The following is an 18,931-nucleotide window of genomic DNA, read 5'->3' on the forward strand; positions in this document are numbered from 1 at the left end:
TGTTTTGTGTCACATCATTGATTTGTGTCACATCATTGTTTTGTGTAACATCATTGTTTTGTGTCACATCATTGTTTTGTGTAACAGATAATTGTTTTGTGTCACATCATTGTTTTGTGTAACATCATTGTTTTGTGTCACATCGTTGTTTTGTGTCACATCATTGTTTTGTGTAACAGATAATTGTTTTGTGTCACATCATTGTTTTGTGTAACATCATTGTTTTGTGTCACATCATTGTTTTGTGTAACAGATAATTGTTTTGTGTCACATCATTGTTTTGTGTAACATCATTGTTTTGTGTCACATCATTGTTTTGTGTAACAGATAATTGTTTTGTGTCACATTGTTTTGTGTAACATTATTGTTTTGTGTCACATCATTGTTTCGTGTCACATCATTGTTTTGTGTCACATCATTGTTCTGTGTCACATCATTGTTTTGTGTAACATCATTGTTTTGTGTCACATCATTGTTTCGTGTCACATCATTGTTTTGTGTCACATCATTGTTTTGTGTCACATCGTTGTTTTGTGTCACATCGTTGTTTTGTGTCACATCATTGTTTTGTGTAACAGATAATTGTTTTGTGTCACATCATTGTTTTGTGTAACATCATTGTTTTGTGTCACATCATTGTTTTGTGTCACATCGTTGTTTTGTGTCACATCATTGTTTTGTGTCACATCATTGTTTTGTGTCACATCATTGTTTTGTGTAACAGATAATTGTTTTGTGTCACATCATTGTTTTGTGTAACAGATAATTGTTTTGTGTCACATCATTGTTTTGTGTCACATCATTGTTTCGTGTCACATCATTGTTTTGTGTCACATCATTGTTTTGTGTCACATCATTGATTTGTGTCACATCATTGTTTTGTGTAACATCATTGTTTTGTGTCACATCATTGTTTTGTGTCACATCCTTGTTTTGTGTCACATCATTGTTTTGTGTAACATCATTGTTTTGTGTCACATCGTTGTTTTGTGTCACATCATTGTTTTGTGTAACAGATAATTGTTTTGTGTCACATTGTTTTGTGTCACATCATTGTTTTGTGTCACATCATTGTTTTGTGTAACAGATAATTGTTTTGTGTCACATCATTGTTTTGTGTCACATCATTGTTTTGTGTCACATCATTGTTTTGTGTAACAGATAATTGTTTTGTGTCACATCATTGTTTTGTGTAACATTATTGTTTTGTGTCACATCATTGTTTCGTGTCACATCATTGTTTTGTGTCACATCATTGTTTTGTGTCACATCATTGTTTTGTGTAACATCATTGTTTTGTGTCACATCATTGTTTCGTGTCACATCATTGTTTTGTGTCACATCATTGTTTTGTGTCACATCATTGTTTTGTGTCACATCGTTGTTTTGTGTCACATCATTGTTTTGTGTAACAGATAATTGTTTTGTGTAACATCATTGTTTTGTGTCACATCATTGTTTTGTGTCACATCATTGTTTTGTGTAACAGATAATTGTTTTCTGTCACATCATTGTTTTGTGTAACATCATTGTTTTGTGTCACATCATTGTTTTGTGTAACAGATAATTGTTTTGTGTCACATCATTGTTTTGTGTAACATCATTGTTTTGTGTCACATCATTGTTTCGTGTCACATCATTGTTTTGTGTCACATCATTGTTTTGTGTCACATCATTGATTTGTGTCACATCATTGTTTTGTGTAACATCATTGTTTTGTGTCACATCATTGTTTTGTGTCACATCATTGTTTTGTGTCACATGCTTGTTTTGTGTCACATCATTGTTTTGTGTAACATCATTGTTTTGTGTCACATAGTTGTTTTGTGTCACATCATTGTTTTGTGTAACAGATAATTGTTTTGTGTCACATCATTGTTTTGTGTAACATCGTTGTTTTGTGTCACATCATTGTTTTGTGTAACATCATTGTTTTGTGTCACATCATTGTTTTGTGTAACAGATAATTGTTTTGTGTCACATCATTGTTTTGTGTCACATCATTGTTTTGTGTCACATCATTGTTTTGTGTAACAGATAATTGTTTTGTGTCACATCATTGTTTTGTGTAACATCATTGTTTTGTGTAACAGATAATTGTTTTGTGTCACATCATTGTTTTGTGTAACATTATTGTTTTGTGTCACATCATTGTTTCGTGTCACATCATTGTTTTGTGTCACATTGTTTTGTGTCACATCATTGTTTTGTGTAACATCATTGTTTTGTGTCACATCATTGTTTCGTGTCACATCATTGTTTTGTGTCACATCATTGTTTTGTGTCACATCATTGTTTTGTGTCACATCGTTGTTTTGTGTCACATCATTGTTTTGTGTAACAGATAATTGTTTTGTGTCACATCAGTGTTTTGTGTAACATCATTGTTTTGTGTCACATCATTGTTTTGTGTAACAGATAATTGTTTTGTGTCACATCATTGTTTTGTGTAACATCATTGTTTTGTGTCACATCATTGTTTTGTGTAACAGATAATTGTTTTGTGTCACATCATTGTTTTGTGTAACATCATTGTTTTGTGTCACATCATTGTTTCGTGTCACATCATTGTTTTGTGTCACATCATTGTTTTGTGTCACATCATTGTTTTGTGTAACATCATTGTTTTGTGTCACATCATTGTTTTGTGTAACATCATTGTTTTGTGTCACATCATTGTTTTGTGTAACATCATTGTTTTGTGTCACATCATTGTTTTGTGTAACAGAGATGCTGTCCAGGACAGTGAGGGCGAGCTCATCCACATGGGCCATGCCATCATGACCTTCTACTCGGCACTCATTGACTTGCTGGGCCGCTGCGCTCCGGAGATGCAAGTGAGTCTTTTTGTCCTTGCAGCTGCTGACAAATATGTTTTTGATTGATTGATTGAAACTTTGATTAGTAGATTGCACACATGTGACCTCACAACGTCTTTCTGACACGTCTAATTCTATTTTTCTGCTCTTGTCCACTGGAACAACTAAGTGTCTTTCTTTTGGACACAAGCAACATTATTATGCTACTAGTTTATTTCCAACAGTTACAATATGCAACATTATTATGCTACTAGTTTATTTCCAACAGTTACAATATGCAACATTATTATGCTACTAGTTTATTTCCAACAGTTACAATATGCAACATTATTATGCTACTAGTTTATTTCCAACAGTTACAATATGCAACATTATTATGCTACTAATTTATTTCCAACAGTTACAATATGCAACATTATTATGCTACTAGTTTATTTCCAACAGTTACAATATGCAACATTATTATGCTACTAGTTTATTTCCAACAGTTACAATATGCAACATTATTATGCTACTAGTATATTTCCAACAGTTACAATATGCAACATCACATTCTAATGACTGTGAAAAGGAATAGAAAGAAGCAGAGTTAAAATCCTTTCATTCACTTCCTGTGCTTCATCTGTAACAACATGAATTAATTAATCTTTAACAACATTAATTAATTAATCTGTAACAACATTAATTAATTAATCTGTAACAACATTAATTAATTAATCTGTAAAAACATTAATTAATTAATCTTTAACAACATTAATTAATTAATCTGTAACAACATTAATTAATTAATCTTTAACAACATGAATTAATTAATCTGTAACAACATTAATTAATTAATCTGTAAAAACATTAATTAATTAATCTTTAACAACATTAATTAATTAATCTGTAACAACATTAATTAATTAATCTTTAACAACATGAATTAATTAATCTGTAACAACATTCTCATGAATAAATTGTCATTTGCTTAATGACATGAGAAATATTCTCATTTTTCACTAAATTTGACTAAATATGAATAGATTTTTTTAGGATTAATCTTCTTTGTACTTTGTAAACACTTTGAGTTTGAGATAGAAAATCAAGTCCATCCCCATCCATTTTCTACCGCTTGTCCCTTTCGGGGGTGCGGGGGGCACTGGAGCCTATCCCAGCTGCATTCAGGCAGAAGGCGGGGTAGACCCTGGACAGGGAAGGCGGTGTAGACTCTGGACAGGGAAGGCGGGGTAGACCCTGGACAAGGAAGGCGGTGTAGACCCTGGACAGGGAAGGCAGGGTAGACCCTGGACAGGGAAGGCGGGGTAGACTCTGGACAAGGAAGGTGGTGTAGACTCTGGACAGGGGAAGGCGGGGTAGACCCTGGACAAGGAAGGCAGGGTAGAATCTGGACAAGGAAGGCGGTGTAGACTCTGGACAGGGAAGGCGGGGTAGACCCTGGACAAGGAAGGCGGGGTAGAATCTGGACAAGGAAGGCGGTGTAGACTCTGGACAGGGAAGGCGGGGTAGACCCTGGACAAGGAAGGCAGGGTAGAATCTGGACAAGGAAGGCGGTGTAGACTCTGGACAGGGAAGGCGGGGTAGACCCTGGACAAGGAAGGCGGGGTAGAATCTGGACAAGGAAGGCGGTGTAGACTCTGGACAGGGAAGGCGGGGTAGACCCTGGACAAGGAAGGCGGGGTAGACTCTGGACAGGGAAGGCGGGGTAGACTCTGGGCAGGGAAGGCGGGGTAGACCCTGGACAAGGAAGGCGGGGTAGACCCTGGACAAGGAAGGCGGGGTAGACTCTGGGCAGGGAAGGCGGGGTAGACTCTGGGCAGGGAAGGCGGGGTAGACCCTGGACAAGGAAGGCGGGGTAGACTCTGGGCAGGGAAGGCGGGGTAGACCCTAGACAGGGAAGGCGGAGTAGACCCTGGACAAGGAAGGCGGGGTAGACCCTAGACAGGGAAGGCGGGGTAGACCCTGGACAAGGAAGGCGGGGTAGACCCTAGACAGGGAAGGCGGGGTAGACCCTGGACAAGGAAGGCGGGGTAGACCCTAGACAGGGAAGGTGGGGTAGTCCCTCAGTATAAAAATGAGCAGCATAGTCGCATTCTTATTTAAAGTCCTCATCCTGTGATATTTATGAGAATGGATTGTTGATTCAACATGATTGTGACAATGTACTATGTAAATGTAGTATGTAAATGTACTATGTAAATGTAGTATGTAATGTAGTATGTAATGTACTATGTAAATGTACTATGTAAATGTACTATGTAAATGTAGTATGTAATGTAGTATGTAATGTACTATGTAAATGTACTATGTAAATGTAGTATGTAAATGTACTATGTAAATGTAGTATGTAATGTACTATGTAAATATACTATGTAAATGTAGTATGTAATGTAGTATGTAATGTACTATGTAAATGTACTATGTAAATGTACTATGTAAATGTAGTATGTAATGTAGTATGTAATGTAGTATGTAATGTACTATGTAAATGTACTATGTAAATGTACTATGTAAATGTAGTATGTAATGTACTATGTAAATATACTATGTAAATGTAGTATGTAATGTAGTATGTAATGTAGTATGTAAATGAAAGTGTTTCACAACAGTTTAGTGGTCTGAAAAGCTCCTTCTGGTTGCTTTGATTTGTCCTAAAACGTCTTCTTAAAAATATATTTTTGAATATGATGAAACTATTGAGAATCAGGATGAATAATAGTATGGTATAACTTTATTGTCAATTCTCACCATGTACATCATATACAACAATGTCAATTGTGGGTAGTGCCGCTAAGAGCAGACATACTGTACGTTCCAGGGAGACTAGATAACTGTACTTGGTGCACTCGTACAGTACTTGTAGTCTGACACTCTTGGTGCACCCGTACAGTACTTGTAGTCTGACACTCTTGGTGCACCCGTACAGTACTTCTAGTCTGACACTCTTGGTGCACCCGTACAGTACTTGTAGTCTGACACTCTTGGTGCACCCGTACAGTACTTGTAGTCTGACACTCTTGGTGCACCCGTACAGTACTTGTAGTCTGACACTCTTGGTGCACCCGTACAGTACTTGTAGTCTGACACTCTTGGTGCACCCGTACAGTACTTCTAGTCTGACACTCTTGGTGCACCCGTACAGTACTTGTAGTCTGACACTCTTGGTGCACCCGTACAGTACTTCTAGTCTGACACTCTTGGTGCACCCGTACAGTACTTGTAGTCTGACACTCTTGGTGCACCCGTACAGTACTTCTAGTCTGACACTCTTGGTGCACCCGTACAGTACTTGTAGTCTGACACTCTTGGTGCACCCGTACAGTACTTCTAGTCTGACATGGTGCACCCGTACAGTACTTGTAGTCTGACACTCTTGGTGCACCCGTACAGTACTTCTAGTCTGACATGGTGCACCCGTACAGTACTTGTAGTCTGACACTCTTGGTGCACCCGTACAGTACTTCTAGTCTGACACTCTTGGTACACCCGTACAGTACTTGTAGTCTGACACTCTTGGTGCACCCGTACAGTACTTTTAGTCTGACACTCTTGGTGCACCCGTACAGTACTTGTAGTCTGACACTCTTGGTGCACCCGTACAGTACTTCTAGTCTGACACTCTTGGTGCACCCGTACAGTACTTGTAGTCTGACACTCTTGGTGCACCCGTACAGTACTTGTAGTCTGACACTCTTGGTGCACCCATACAGTACTTCTAGTCTGACACTCTTGGTGCACCCGTACAGTACTTCTAGTCTGACACTCTTGGTGCACCCGTACAGTACTTCTAGTCTGACACTCTTGGTGCACTTGTACAGTACTTGTAGTCTGACACTCTTGGTGCACCCATACAGTACTTGTAGTCTGACACTCTTCGTGCACCCGTACAGTACTTCTAGTCTGACACTCTTCGTGCACCCGTACAGTACTTCTAGTCTGACACTCTTGGTGCACTTGTACAGTACTTCTAGTCTGACACTCTTCGTGCACCTGTACAGTACTTCTAGTCTGACACTCTTGGTGCACCCGTACAGTACTTGTAGTCTGACACTCTTGGTGCACCCGTACAGTACTTCTAGTCTAACACTCTTGGTGCACCCGTACAGTACTTGTAGTCTGACACTCTTGGTGCACCCGTACAGTACTTCTAGTCTAACACTCTTGGTGCACCCATACAGTACTTCTAGTCTGACACTCTTGGTGCACCCGTACAGTACTTGTAGTCTGACACTCTTGGTGCACCCGTACAGTACTTCTAGTCTGACACTCTTGGTGCACCCGTACAGTACTTCTAGTCTGACACTCGTACATCACATGCTCATCCTAATGTGTTTCCTGAAATGTTGCAGCTGATTGAAAGAGGCAAGGCAGAGGCCGTCCGCATGCGAGCCATCCTGAGGTCGCTCATCCCCATCCAGGATCTTGAGGGGGTCATCAGCTTGCCCTTTCAAGTGCCCTCTGTGTCAAAAGGTCAAGTAATGCTGCCAGCCTCGTTGGGATAGAAGAGAGTTCTAGGTCCCAAATGACAGTTTGTTTTGTTTTCACCAACTTTTAAAAAGCCTCAGTGGGGTCACAATAATCTAATGTGATGTTGACAATACAACCGCTTTAAGTAAGCCCTCCTGGGTTTGTAGCTTTAATGCTAGCGTGTCTTTAAAAAGCACTATTTGGCCTTTGACATATCAATGGAACTCAGCACTCTTCTGACATAACACATTCCATGATTCACATACGACTGAGGTGGGGGACAGGAGGACCTAAACGTTAGCAACACTAGCATAGCTCTGTGAGCTACACTTAGCTTATTGGCTGAAGAAAAATGATCAAACTTACAGTCTGTTGCTGACTGATTGTTATTGGCTGAAGAAAAATGATCAAACTTACAGTCTGTTGCTGACTGATTGTTGGCAGAGCTCCTGGCTTTGATGTGTAGCAAAGCCTAGGTTTTTATACTGTAAATTGGTAGGTTTATAGACTGGATGGGATCATTGACTGTAGCAATAGTTGGCTCAGAGGACGGTTTCCCTTCATGATGTAATGAAAACCCACGTTTGAGCAAACAAGTTTTCACATTTGTTGTTCATTCAGACATCACTTTCTATAAGAGTAGACCTTCAGGATTAGTGACACTGACAGTGCATGTTCTTGCAGATGCAGTTTTCTATAAGAGTAGACCTTCAGGATTAGTGAGACTGACAGTGCATGTTCTTGCAGATTCAGTTTTCTATAAGAGTAGACCTTCAGGATTAGTGACACTGACAGTGCATGTTCTTGCAGATGCAGTTTTCTATAAGAGTAGACCTTCAGGATTAGTGAGACTGACCGTGCATGTTCTTGCAGATTCAGTTTTCTATAAGAGTAGACCTTCAGGATTAGTGAGACTGACAGTGCATGTTCTTGCAGATTCAGTTTTCTATAAGAGTAGACCTTCAGGATTAGTGACACTGACAGTACATGTTCTTGCAGATGCAGTTTTCTATAAGAGTAGACCTTCAGGGTTAGTGACACTGACAGTGCATGTTCTTGCAGATTCAGTTTTCTATAAGAGTAGACCTTCAGGATTAGTGACACTGACAGTGCATGTTCTTGCAGATGCAGTTTTCTATAAGAGTAGACCTTCAGGATTAGTGACACTGACAGTGCATGTTCTTGCAGATTCAGTTTTCTATAAGAGTAGACCTTCAGGATTAGTGACACTGACAGTGCATGTTCTTGCAGATTCAGTTTTCTATAAGAGTAGACCTTCAGGATTAGTGACACTGACAGTACATGTTCTTGCAGATGCAGTTTTCTGTAAGAGTAGACCTTCAGGGTTAGTGACACTGACAGTGCATGTTCTTGCAGATTCAGTTTTCTATAAGAGTAGACCTTCAGGATTAGTGACACTGACAGTGCATGTTCTTGCAGATGCAGTTTTCTATAAGAGTAGACCTTCAGGATTAGTGACACTGACAGTGCATGTTCTTGCAGATTCAGTTTTCTATAAGAGTAGACCTTCAGGATTAGTGACACTGACAGTACATGTTCTTGCAGATGCAGTTTTCTATAAGAGTAGACCTTCAGGATTAGTGAGACTGACAGTGCATGTTCTTGCAGATGGTTGTGTGGTGGAGCCAGACTTATCTAGCGTCTTCTGCCCCGACCACAAGGCGGCCATGGTTCTGTTCCTGGACCGCGTCTACGCCGTCCACGGGCAGACTTTTCTCCTCCACCTTCTGCAAGTTGGCTTCCTGTCTGACCTTCAGACTGCAGTCTCTCTGGACTCGGTGAGCTTTAGTGAACTTTGACTTTGCTGCAGAAATGTATTGAGTGTGACCTTGTATTGACCTTGTATGGAACAGTCCCTCTTACTTAGCCATCTACTGTCTAGTTCAGGGGTGTCAAACTCATTTTAGATCGGGGGCCACATGGAGAAAAATCTACTCCCAAGTGGGCCGGACTGGTAAAATCACAGCACGATAACTTAAAAATAAAGACAACTTTAGATTGTTTTCTTTGTTTGAAAATTAATGTTGTTGTTTTGTTTACACTTACATGTTGCAGTTAATAGTATTCAATCTTTATTTGTCGTTATTTATACTTTCTGAATAAATTATGTGATAATGTTCATCAGTCATCTCATTGGTGTTACTTTTCAATCTATCAAGATAAAAAAAATAATATCAAAATCAAATTACAGGATGTTATTTGTGTGGTTTGCTCATTTTCCTCAACTGGTGCACTAACATCATGTGGTTTATTTTTTGTACATATGTAGCATCATCTACAAAGATACAAATAATTGCTATTGCGACATCTAGTGGACACATTTAGAACAGCAGTTTCTTTCATTCAAAAATTTCAGCTTATTTTTATACTTAGCAAACTCATCCCGCGGGCCGGATAAAACCTGTTCGCGGGCCTGATCCGGTCCCCGGGCCATACATTTGACACCCCTGGTCTAGTTTGTTCCAGCCAACACTTTCACTTCTTGTCCTTGTTTTCCTCTCGCAGGTTGACTTTGGATCCAGCGACATGGCCTTGGCCCTCAACAGATACCTGTGCTCGGCCGTGCTTCCCCTGATCACTAAGTCTTCTGCTTTCCTCCACGGTTTGGAGGACCACTTCACCTTGATGGATTCTCTGATCCAGGCCATCTACAGTTTCTCCAGGGCTTCCAGCCTGACCAAGGCCCAGAGGGACACAACTGAGGATTGTTTATTGGCCGTGTGCAAGTATGAAAAGCTCCTGCCCTAGGGCCGTTACTGTTATCTGCTGCCAGAGCAAATCAAACATTGTATCAGGAAGAAAGGGCAAGATACTGCACTTGTTTCCTGCCTGCACGGCATCAATCATGTTTGGACATCATTTACATTTGCTAATGACAATTCTTAATTAGATCCCTCATTCTCTAATGATGTGATAGTCATCATGCCTATAAATGTGATAGTCAATGATTAATGAGTCATGATGCCTATAAATGTGCTAGTCAATGATTAATGAGTCATCATGCCTAGCAAAGCCTTATTGGCAGGAAAACTTCAAACGTTATGGACTTTTTCCAAGAACCTCTTTTTTGACAACTACTGGTAGCTTGAGGCTGCCTTCCTACTTGTCTCACTGCTCACTTCCTACTTGTCTCACTGCTCACTTCCTACTTGTCTCACTGCTCACTTCCCACTTGTCTCACTGCTCACTTCCTACTTGTCTCACTGCTCACTTCCTACTTGTCTCACTGCTCACTTCCTACTTGTCTCACTGCTCACTTCCTACTTGTCTCACTGCTCACTTCCCACTTGTCTCACTGCTCACTTCCCACTTGTCTCACTGCTCACTTCCCACTTGTCTCACTGCTCACTTCCCACTTGTCTCACTGCTCACTTCCCACTTGTCTCACTGCTCACTTCCTACTTGTCTCACTGCTCACTTCCCACTTGTCTCACTGCTCACTTCCTACTTGTCTCACTGCTCACTTCCTACTTGTCTCACTGCTCACTTCCTACTTGTCTCACTGCTCACTTCCCACTTGTCTCACTGCTCACTTCCCACTTGTCTCACTGCTCACTTCCTACTTGTCTCACTGCTCACTTCCTACTTGTCTCACTGCTCACTTCCCACTTGTCTCACTGCTCACTTCCTACTTGTCTCACTGCTCACTTCCTACTTGTCTCACTGCTCACTTCCCACTTGTCTCACTGCTCACTTCCTACTTGTCTCACTGCTCACTTCCCACTTGTCTCACTGCTCACTTCCCACTTGTCTCACTGCTCACTTCCCACTTGTCTCACTGCTCACTTCCCACTTGTCTCACTGCTCACTTCCCACTTGTCTCACTGCTCACTTCCCACTTGTCTCACTGCTCACTTCCCACTTGTCTCACTGCTCACTTCCCACTTGTCTCACTGCTCACTTCCCACTTGTCTCACTGCTCACTTCCCACTTGTCTCATTGCTCACTTCCTACTTGTCTCACTGCTCACTTCCCACTTGTCTCACTGCTCTGGTATCAGGTGTTGCTTCACTTCCCACTTGTCTCACTGCTCACTTCCCACTTGTCTCACTGCTCTGGTATCAGGTGTTGCTTCACTTCCCACTTGTCTCACTGCTCTGGTATCAGGTGTTGCTTCACTTCCCACTTGTCTCACTGCTCTGGTATCAGGTGTTGCTTCACTTCCCACTTGTCTCACTGCTCTGGTATCAGGTGTTGCTTCACTTCCCACTTGTCTCACTGCTCTGGTATCAGGTGTTGCTTCACTTTCACACTGCTGTTTTCTTGGGACCAAAGGCTGTGCAGGCAAGAACTTAGGCAAGGACTGGATTGGACAGCTTTCATGACATATTACGTGAAGTAATGCAGAAACTCCAAACACAATGCTGTCTGTTAAGTTGAAAAGGTTGTTTATTTTTATGTTCCACTATTTTTGTCACTTTAGGTGTCAGGAAAAGTATCAAGGATATACTTTTAAAGAGCACACATAGAGGGAGAGAGAAGGACTTATGTTTGTCATTTCAGCATGCTTGAGACCTACTGTATCTCTCGAGTGGTCTTGGTCGGCTTGTTTGGTGCACACCAGGGTTCAGATTGTTACCTTTTCTCATTGGCCAATATCTTCAGTACCGAACCCTAGTTAACAACAAACGGACCCATTGGTTGGCTCCATGAGTCTGTAACTAACCTGATTCTTCGGAGACAACCAAGCTTTACTTTGCAGCTTGCAGACGTTATTTGACTTTGTTCAACAAGGCAGTTTCAAGCACCAGAAGCTTGCCTCTCACCTGCTAAGTCCACCCAGAACTTTTCTAACACCACCCACTTTTTCTCTTGCCTCTGGATGTCAGAGTTCCCGCAGCAGTCCCAGGCTAAGTCTTTTGAACTTGACCAAACAAACAGCAGAGCTTTTAACAAGGGCCATCAGCCTCTGCTGATGAATGCCTTCAAAGTAGCAGTAGAGTAGAAACACAACTTGCCTCTACATTGAATCGATTATCCTATATATCTGTTCTATGACACCTATACAGTTTGTGAGTAAATAGATATGTTCCGAATAGTATCAATCTCAGAGATTCCCGAGCCATTTTGAGAGATGTGACGTGGAGGAGGAACTACAGATCCCTTCCCCATCAACAACAATGCTAATCATGCAGACTTTGTGAGAGTCAACAATGATTACTTTGGGAAAAATTATGATCCAGAACCTTGTATTGTTGATCCTGGATATAATGAGGATTATCTATACATTTTAGAAGCTCTGCTAAACAAATCCAGCTTCAGTCAAACACTAAACATCATGTAGCAGTATTGCTAAATGTTAAACAAGAAATACAAACATAATAAAACCATCGCTTACTGTACAATGTCTGCTCTTACTTCGAGGACGACTGATAGCATTTACAAATCTTGCCGTTCAGATGAAGAATTAATCATGATGCACGCAAAGGGTTAACAAGGAAAAGTATCCCTGCAGACACTGTCTTCTGTTGTGTGTTTTTGTCCATCTCTGGCTCTACATTGAATGTCACAGATGAACAACTTTAGATTCATGGATAAATCCTCCTGTTATCCATGATTTATAATCTAGAATGACTTTGATGTGATGATGCAGGACATGGCTGCCGGCTCACAGTATCTCTGTGTATCATTGTGTTACTTATCTCTGTGTATCATTGTGTTACTTATCTCTGTGTATCATTGTGTTACTTATCTCTGTGTATCATTGTGTTACTTATCTCTGTGTATCATTGTGTTACTTATCCCTGTGTATCATTGTGTTACTTATCTGTGTGTATCATTGTGTTACTTATCTCTGTGTATCATTGTGTTACTTATCTCTGTGTATCATTGTGTTACTTATCTCTGTGTATCATTGTGTTACTTATCTGTGTGTATCATTGTGTTACTTATCTCTGTGTATCATTGTGTTACTTATCCCTGTGTATCATTGTGTTCCTTATCTGTGTGTATCATTGTGTTACTTATCTCTGTGTATCATTGTGTTACTTATCTGTGTGTATCATTGTGTTAATTATCTCTGTGTATCATTGTGTTACTTATCTGTGTGTATCATTGTGTTACTTATCTCTGTGTATCATTGTGTTACTTATCTGTTTGTATCATTGTGTTACTTATCTGTGTGTATCATTGTGTTACTTATCTGTGTGTATCATTGTGTTACTTATCTGTTTGTATCATTGTGTTACTTATCTGTGTGTATCATTGTGTCGCCTATTCTCAAACTCTACATGTTAACACTCGCGTTGGTTTTGTGTTTTTCTGCCCGGAAAAGCACAAGTGATGACATCTCGACTATTGTCGACAAATATAATTGTCGGCGACAAATTTTATTGTCAACATTTGTTGACAATGTCGACTAGTTGTGGCAGCCCTAATGTTTATATATACGTGTTTATGTAAATATACATATATATATTCACATTTTGCAGGTAAAAATAGAATGATATTTTGCCTGAAGAGAACTTTCCCCAACTAAAGTGCATGACTTGTCTTCCCAGTGAACTCCAAGCAGCCATGATGCGGCCTCTCCTTGGGCGCCTGGTCTTGGACCTTCACACTCTCACAGACCACAGCAAGACAGCACTGAAGGTAGCTGCAAAGACACTTCACACTGTCACAGACCACAGCACTGAAGGTAGCTGCAAAGACACTTCACACGGTCACAGACCACAGCACTGAAGGTAGCTGCAAAGACACTTCACACTGTCACAGACCACAGCACTGAAGGTAGCTGCAAAGACACTTCACACTGTCACAGACCACAGCACTGAAGGTAGCTGCAAAGACACTTCACACTGTCACAGACCACAGCACTGAAGGTAGCTGCAAAGACACTTCACACTGTCACAGACCACAGCACTGAAGGTAGCTGCAAAGACACTTCACACTGTCACAGACCACAGCACTGAAGGTAGCTGCAAAGACACTTCACACTGTTACAGACCACAGCACTGAAGGTAGCTGCAAAGACACTTCACACGGTCACAGACCACAGCACTGAAGGTAGCTGCAAAGACACTTCACACTGTTACAGACCACAGCACTGAAGGTGGCTGCAAAGACACTTCACACGGTCACAGACCACAACACTGAAGGTAGCTGCAAAGACACTTCACACTGTCACAGACCACAGCACTGAAGGTAGCTGCAAAGACACTTCACACTGTCACAGACCACAGCACTGAAGGTAGCTGCAAAGACACTTCACACTGTCACAGACCACAGCACTGAAGGTAGCTGCAAAGACACTTCACACTGTCACAGACCACAGCACTGAAGGTAGCTGCAAAGACACTTCACACTGTCACAGACCACAGCACTGAAGGTAGCTGCAAAGACACTTCACACGGTCACAGACCACAGCACTGAAGGTAGCTGCAAAGACGCTTCACACTGTCACAGACCACAGCACTGAAGGTAGCTGCAAAGACACTTCACACTGTCACAGACCACAGCACTGAAGGTAGCTGCAAAGACACTTCACACTGTTACAGACCACAGCACTGAAGGTGGCTGCAAAGACACTTCACACGGTCACAGACCACAACACTGAAGGTAGCTGCAAAGACACTTCACACTGTCACAGACCACAGCACTGAAGGTAGCTGCAAAGACACTTCACACTGTCACAGACCACAGCACTGAAGGTAGCTGCAAAGACACTTCACACTGTCACAGACCACAGCACTGAAGGTAGCTGCAAAGACACTTCACACGGTCACAGACCACAGCACTGAAGGTAGCTGCAAAGACGCTTCACACTGTCACAGACCACAGCACTGAAGGTAGCTGCAAAGACACTTCACACTGTCACAGACCACAGCACTGAAGGTAGCTGCAAAGACACTTCACACGGTCACAGACCACAGCACTGAAGGTAGCTGCAAAGACAGAGTTAGACAAGAGCAAGCGAGGCTCCATGAAGTCCTGTTCCCCTGCACAGTTCTTGAGCAGCCACTACCAGCAGAAGTGGAAGTACTACTCTCTGACTGGAGACCAGAGCCTGGCCTCTGAGGAGGAGCTGCACTTATCTCAGAAGCTCTTCTGGGTCGTGTTTAAGGAACTGGCAAAGAAGGTAAAGGCAATCAAATCTCATGCAACACGGTTTTTCACTCGCCAACCGGAATCATTTCCCACAAAGGTTAAGCGTATTGTACCCGATATTTTAAATGAGACAGATCTTGTAAGATGGAATGAGAGAATTGTCAGCGTTATGAAGGCTTTTGAGTGAAATCCTCTGCTAGTATTTGTGAGCTGACTCCTTGACAAGATGGGAACATCAAAGAATGGCTTCCATGAGGACATTCCTGTGTCACTTCAAGTCTTTTTTCACCAAGGGCTGCATAACTAAAAGTCAAAAGTTCCTGGAACAACTAGTTCCTGGATCTATGTGTTCCTATAGAAGTGTGTGGTTTGTGTTTCCACCGCATTTCACAGTTCAGGTAGTTTCTACAAAGCAGGTTGATGACGTATGGAGGAGTGGTTTACTATATTCCACTACACTGATGCCATGTACATAAGCAGTCAGTATTAGCTCACACTTCTTTTAATAAGAAGTAAGTCAATGAAAGACAAAGCAATCATGTACAAAACAATATGATTTACGAAATAAAGTGTACAGAATTGTTCATCAGAAGTCAGGCTTTTGTCCGCAATGTCCAACAGTCAGAAAGTCGTCCTCTCAGTAAATGATGAATTCATGAAGTCAGGTGATTCCTTTGGGTCCATTTCAGCTGTAAATAACAATATATCAATAATACATGTCAATGTTAATCTGTAAATCTGTAAATAACAATATATCAATAATACATGTCAATGTTAATCTGTAAATCTGTAAATAACAATATATAAATGTCAGTGTTTATCTGTAAATAACAATACCGTATATAAATAATACATGTCAGTGTTTATCTGTAAATAACAATATATAAACAATACATGTCAGTATTTATCGGTAAATAACAAAATATAGATAATACATGTTTATCTCATGCCAACAACACGAACACGTCGGCTTTAGCGTTAGCTTGTTAGCATTAGCATTCAGTTGACTGGGGTTGAGGCTAATAACAACACAAATGGAGCGTCACTGACTACTTTTACAAGATGTAATAAAGTCAATAGTTAATATTTGATGTTATTTACCTCTTGTGCTGCCTCCTTTATTTCACATTTATCCAACAAAGTCCGAGTAGTAAGCAGCTGAGGTCGTTGCTTCGAGTCAGGCTTCATACTCCTCAGTAAATACGTTTAAAAGAGTCCGTCTACTTCAAATGAAGTTATTAAAAAGTACTAAACAAGAATAAAGTGCATGTAGTTTACAAACACTGCAAGATAGTTTCCCTGATCAGCCTTCTTCAGCACTAAAGTTCCTACAAGTCAAAAGTTCCTTTTGTTCTTCTTTCTCTCCGTTGTCAAGTTAGTTGTCATAGAAACACACAAGAAATAAGAAATAAACTAATATATTCCAATGGCGGTCGTGGGTTTGAAAAGTAAGTTTTAGGAACCAACTGAGTTCAACCAATCAGTGATCCACAGCACAGCCCGCCCTTGAAAAGGTTCTTGGTCGCTTGGAAAAGTCTCACCTAGCTAGGAGGAACTCTGGAAGGTTCCTGAAGAACTAAATCTACCTAGGTAGTTTTTGGTGGAAACACAGCAGGAACTTTATTTAAGTGGGGAAGTTCCTGAAAAAGTTCCTGCGGTGGAAAAGGGTCTGTGGTATGCGGGCCATTTCTACATTTTTTAATTTCATAAAAAAGAGATGACAAGAAAAAGACATAAAAAGACATAATGTTATGAGAAAAAGCTGAAATGTTGGTACTAACAATACAATGTGTTACTTATTTTTTTTAGGTATTATCCCCGTATACTTACTGTAGACTTTTGACATTTTGTATCAAATGTTCAGCTTTTTTATAATTGCATTACATCTTTTTGCTCTTTTTGTTTTACGTGTTTACCTTTTTTACCCGACATTGTGCGGGCCAACAAAACTAGAGCTGCGGGCCACAAATGGCCCCGGGCCGCACTTTGTACATTCTTTCCAATTTCCTTTAACTAATTACTTGAAACTTGTTTTTAGTATACAATTACAAAGTGTGTACATGTTTTTTTTGGACATTTCATTCATTTATTCGGAACACAACAATATTGAAATCCATTAAAACATTTCAAAGTAAACTAAAACAATATCATCATTTGGAAAAATAATCAAATAATCCTGACTGTGTCCAAAAAGGAGCAGAAAGAAACAAAAGCTTACAATGTTCTTAGTCCTGTTCATATTTACATGATTTACAATACAATAGATATTTGATCACCAATCAGTGGCCTAGTGGTAAGAGTGTCCGCCCGGAGATGGGTAGGTTGTGAGTTCAAACCCCGGCCGAGTCATACCAAAGACTATAACCTACTCAGTGGCCTAGTGGTTAGAGTGTCCGCCCTGAGATGGGTACGTCGTCAGTTCAAACCCCAGCCGAGTCATACCAAAGACTCTAAAAATGGGAGCCATTACCTCCCTGCTTGGCACTCAGCATCAAGGCTTGGAATTGGGGGTTAAATCACCAAAAATGATTCCCTGGTGTCGGCCACCACTGCCGCTCACTGCTCCCCTCACCTCCCAGGGGGTGATCAAGGGTGATGGGTCAAATGCAGAGTATAATTTCGCCACACCTCGTGTGTGTGTGTGACAATCATTGCCACTTGAACTTGAACTTAAAGCCTTCCAGATGATAGTTTATAATAAAAAGGTGCACTGAAGTTTATAGAAATGTTTATTTGTAAGGTTTGCACTTGGCATGTTGAAATAAGTAAACATGTGTGAAGTTGGCCCCTCCTTATGATTACAAATATTACAGTAACTCTGCCATTCCTTTGTTACATTTGTGCCGTAAGCATTTTCTTTTGTGCTGTTAGTTATTAGGAAAAATGTTTTCTGACTAGTGATGTCATCCAGCACCTTGTCCCATTTGTTTGTGCTGCTAATATTTGTTGTCTAACTATTGTAGTTGTTATGTTATTAACCTTACCGTCTCAAAATCTCCCCAAACATTCTTTTGTGCTGCAAAAAGATGTTGTCTAAGTATTACATTTGTTATGTGATTCATGTTTTATTATTCATAACCAGCTCATCCCTACTTTGTCAAAATGTTCCCAAACTTGTTGGTGCTGTAATTTTGTATTTCTTTGTGTAACTACAGTATTAGTTGTATTATTCATAATCAGCCCCCACCCCCCACCGTGTCCTAACCTCCTCAGACTTGTCCCAATTGTTTGTGTGCAAACATTTTTTGTCTATTGTAGTTTTTATGTTATTAAGGTGTTACTATTCTTAACCAGCCCCCCTCACCTAGTCCTAATTGTTTGTGCTGCATTTTGTTTTGTCTGATGTATAGTTTGTATGTTGTGGCTCCGGTTATGACTACTAACACGTTAATAACACTATAATAGTCAGACAAAAGGTTTAGTAGCACAAAGGAATGGGGAAAGTTTGGGGAAATTTGTTATGAATACTAAAATGTTAATAACATAAAAACTATTAATAGTTAGACAAAACAACTTTGCAGTACAAACATAGCACAAAGAAATGGAATAAGTTGGGGGAGATTTGGACAAGCTGGGAC

The 18,931-nt window shown here is 40.6% G+C and overlaps 1 protein-coding gene across 8 annotated transcripts in view; it reads left to right on the forward strand.

The window, feature by feature from the left end:
* LOC133657601 (ryanodine receptor 2-like) overlaps nt 1–18,931 on the forward strand; it is a 212,667-nt gene that overhangs the window by 89,620 nt on the left and 104,116 nt on the right. For all 8 annotated transcript variants that reach the window (XM_062059109.1, XM_062059105.1, XM_062059111.1 and 5 more), the window contains exons 48-53: nt 2,729–2,837; nt 7,169–7,289; nt 8,916–9,085; nt 9,813–10,033; nt 13,808–13,898; nt 15,253–15,384. In XM_062059109.1, coding sequence (XP_061915093.1) covers nt 2,729–2,837; nt 7,169–7,289; nt 8,916–9,085; nt 9,813–10,033; nt 13,808–13,898; nt 15,253–15,384 — 844 coding nt within the window. The remainder of the gene's footprint in view (nt 1–2,728; nt 2,838–7,168; nt 7,290–8,915; nt 9,086–9,812; nt 10,034–13,807; nt 13,899–15,252; nt 15,385–18,931) is intronic.

This window comes from Entelurus aequoreus, linkage group LG09, assembly GCF_033978785.1.
Source record: "Entelurus aequoreus isolate RoL-2023_Sb linkage group LG09, RoL_Eaeq_v1.1, whole genome shotgun sequence".
Taxonomy (NCBI): domain Eukaryota; kingdom Metazoa; phylum Chordata; class Actinopteri; order Syngnathiformes; family Syngnathidae; genus Entelurus; species Entelurus aequoreus.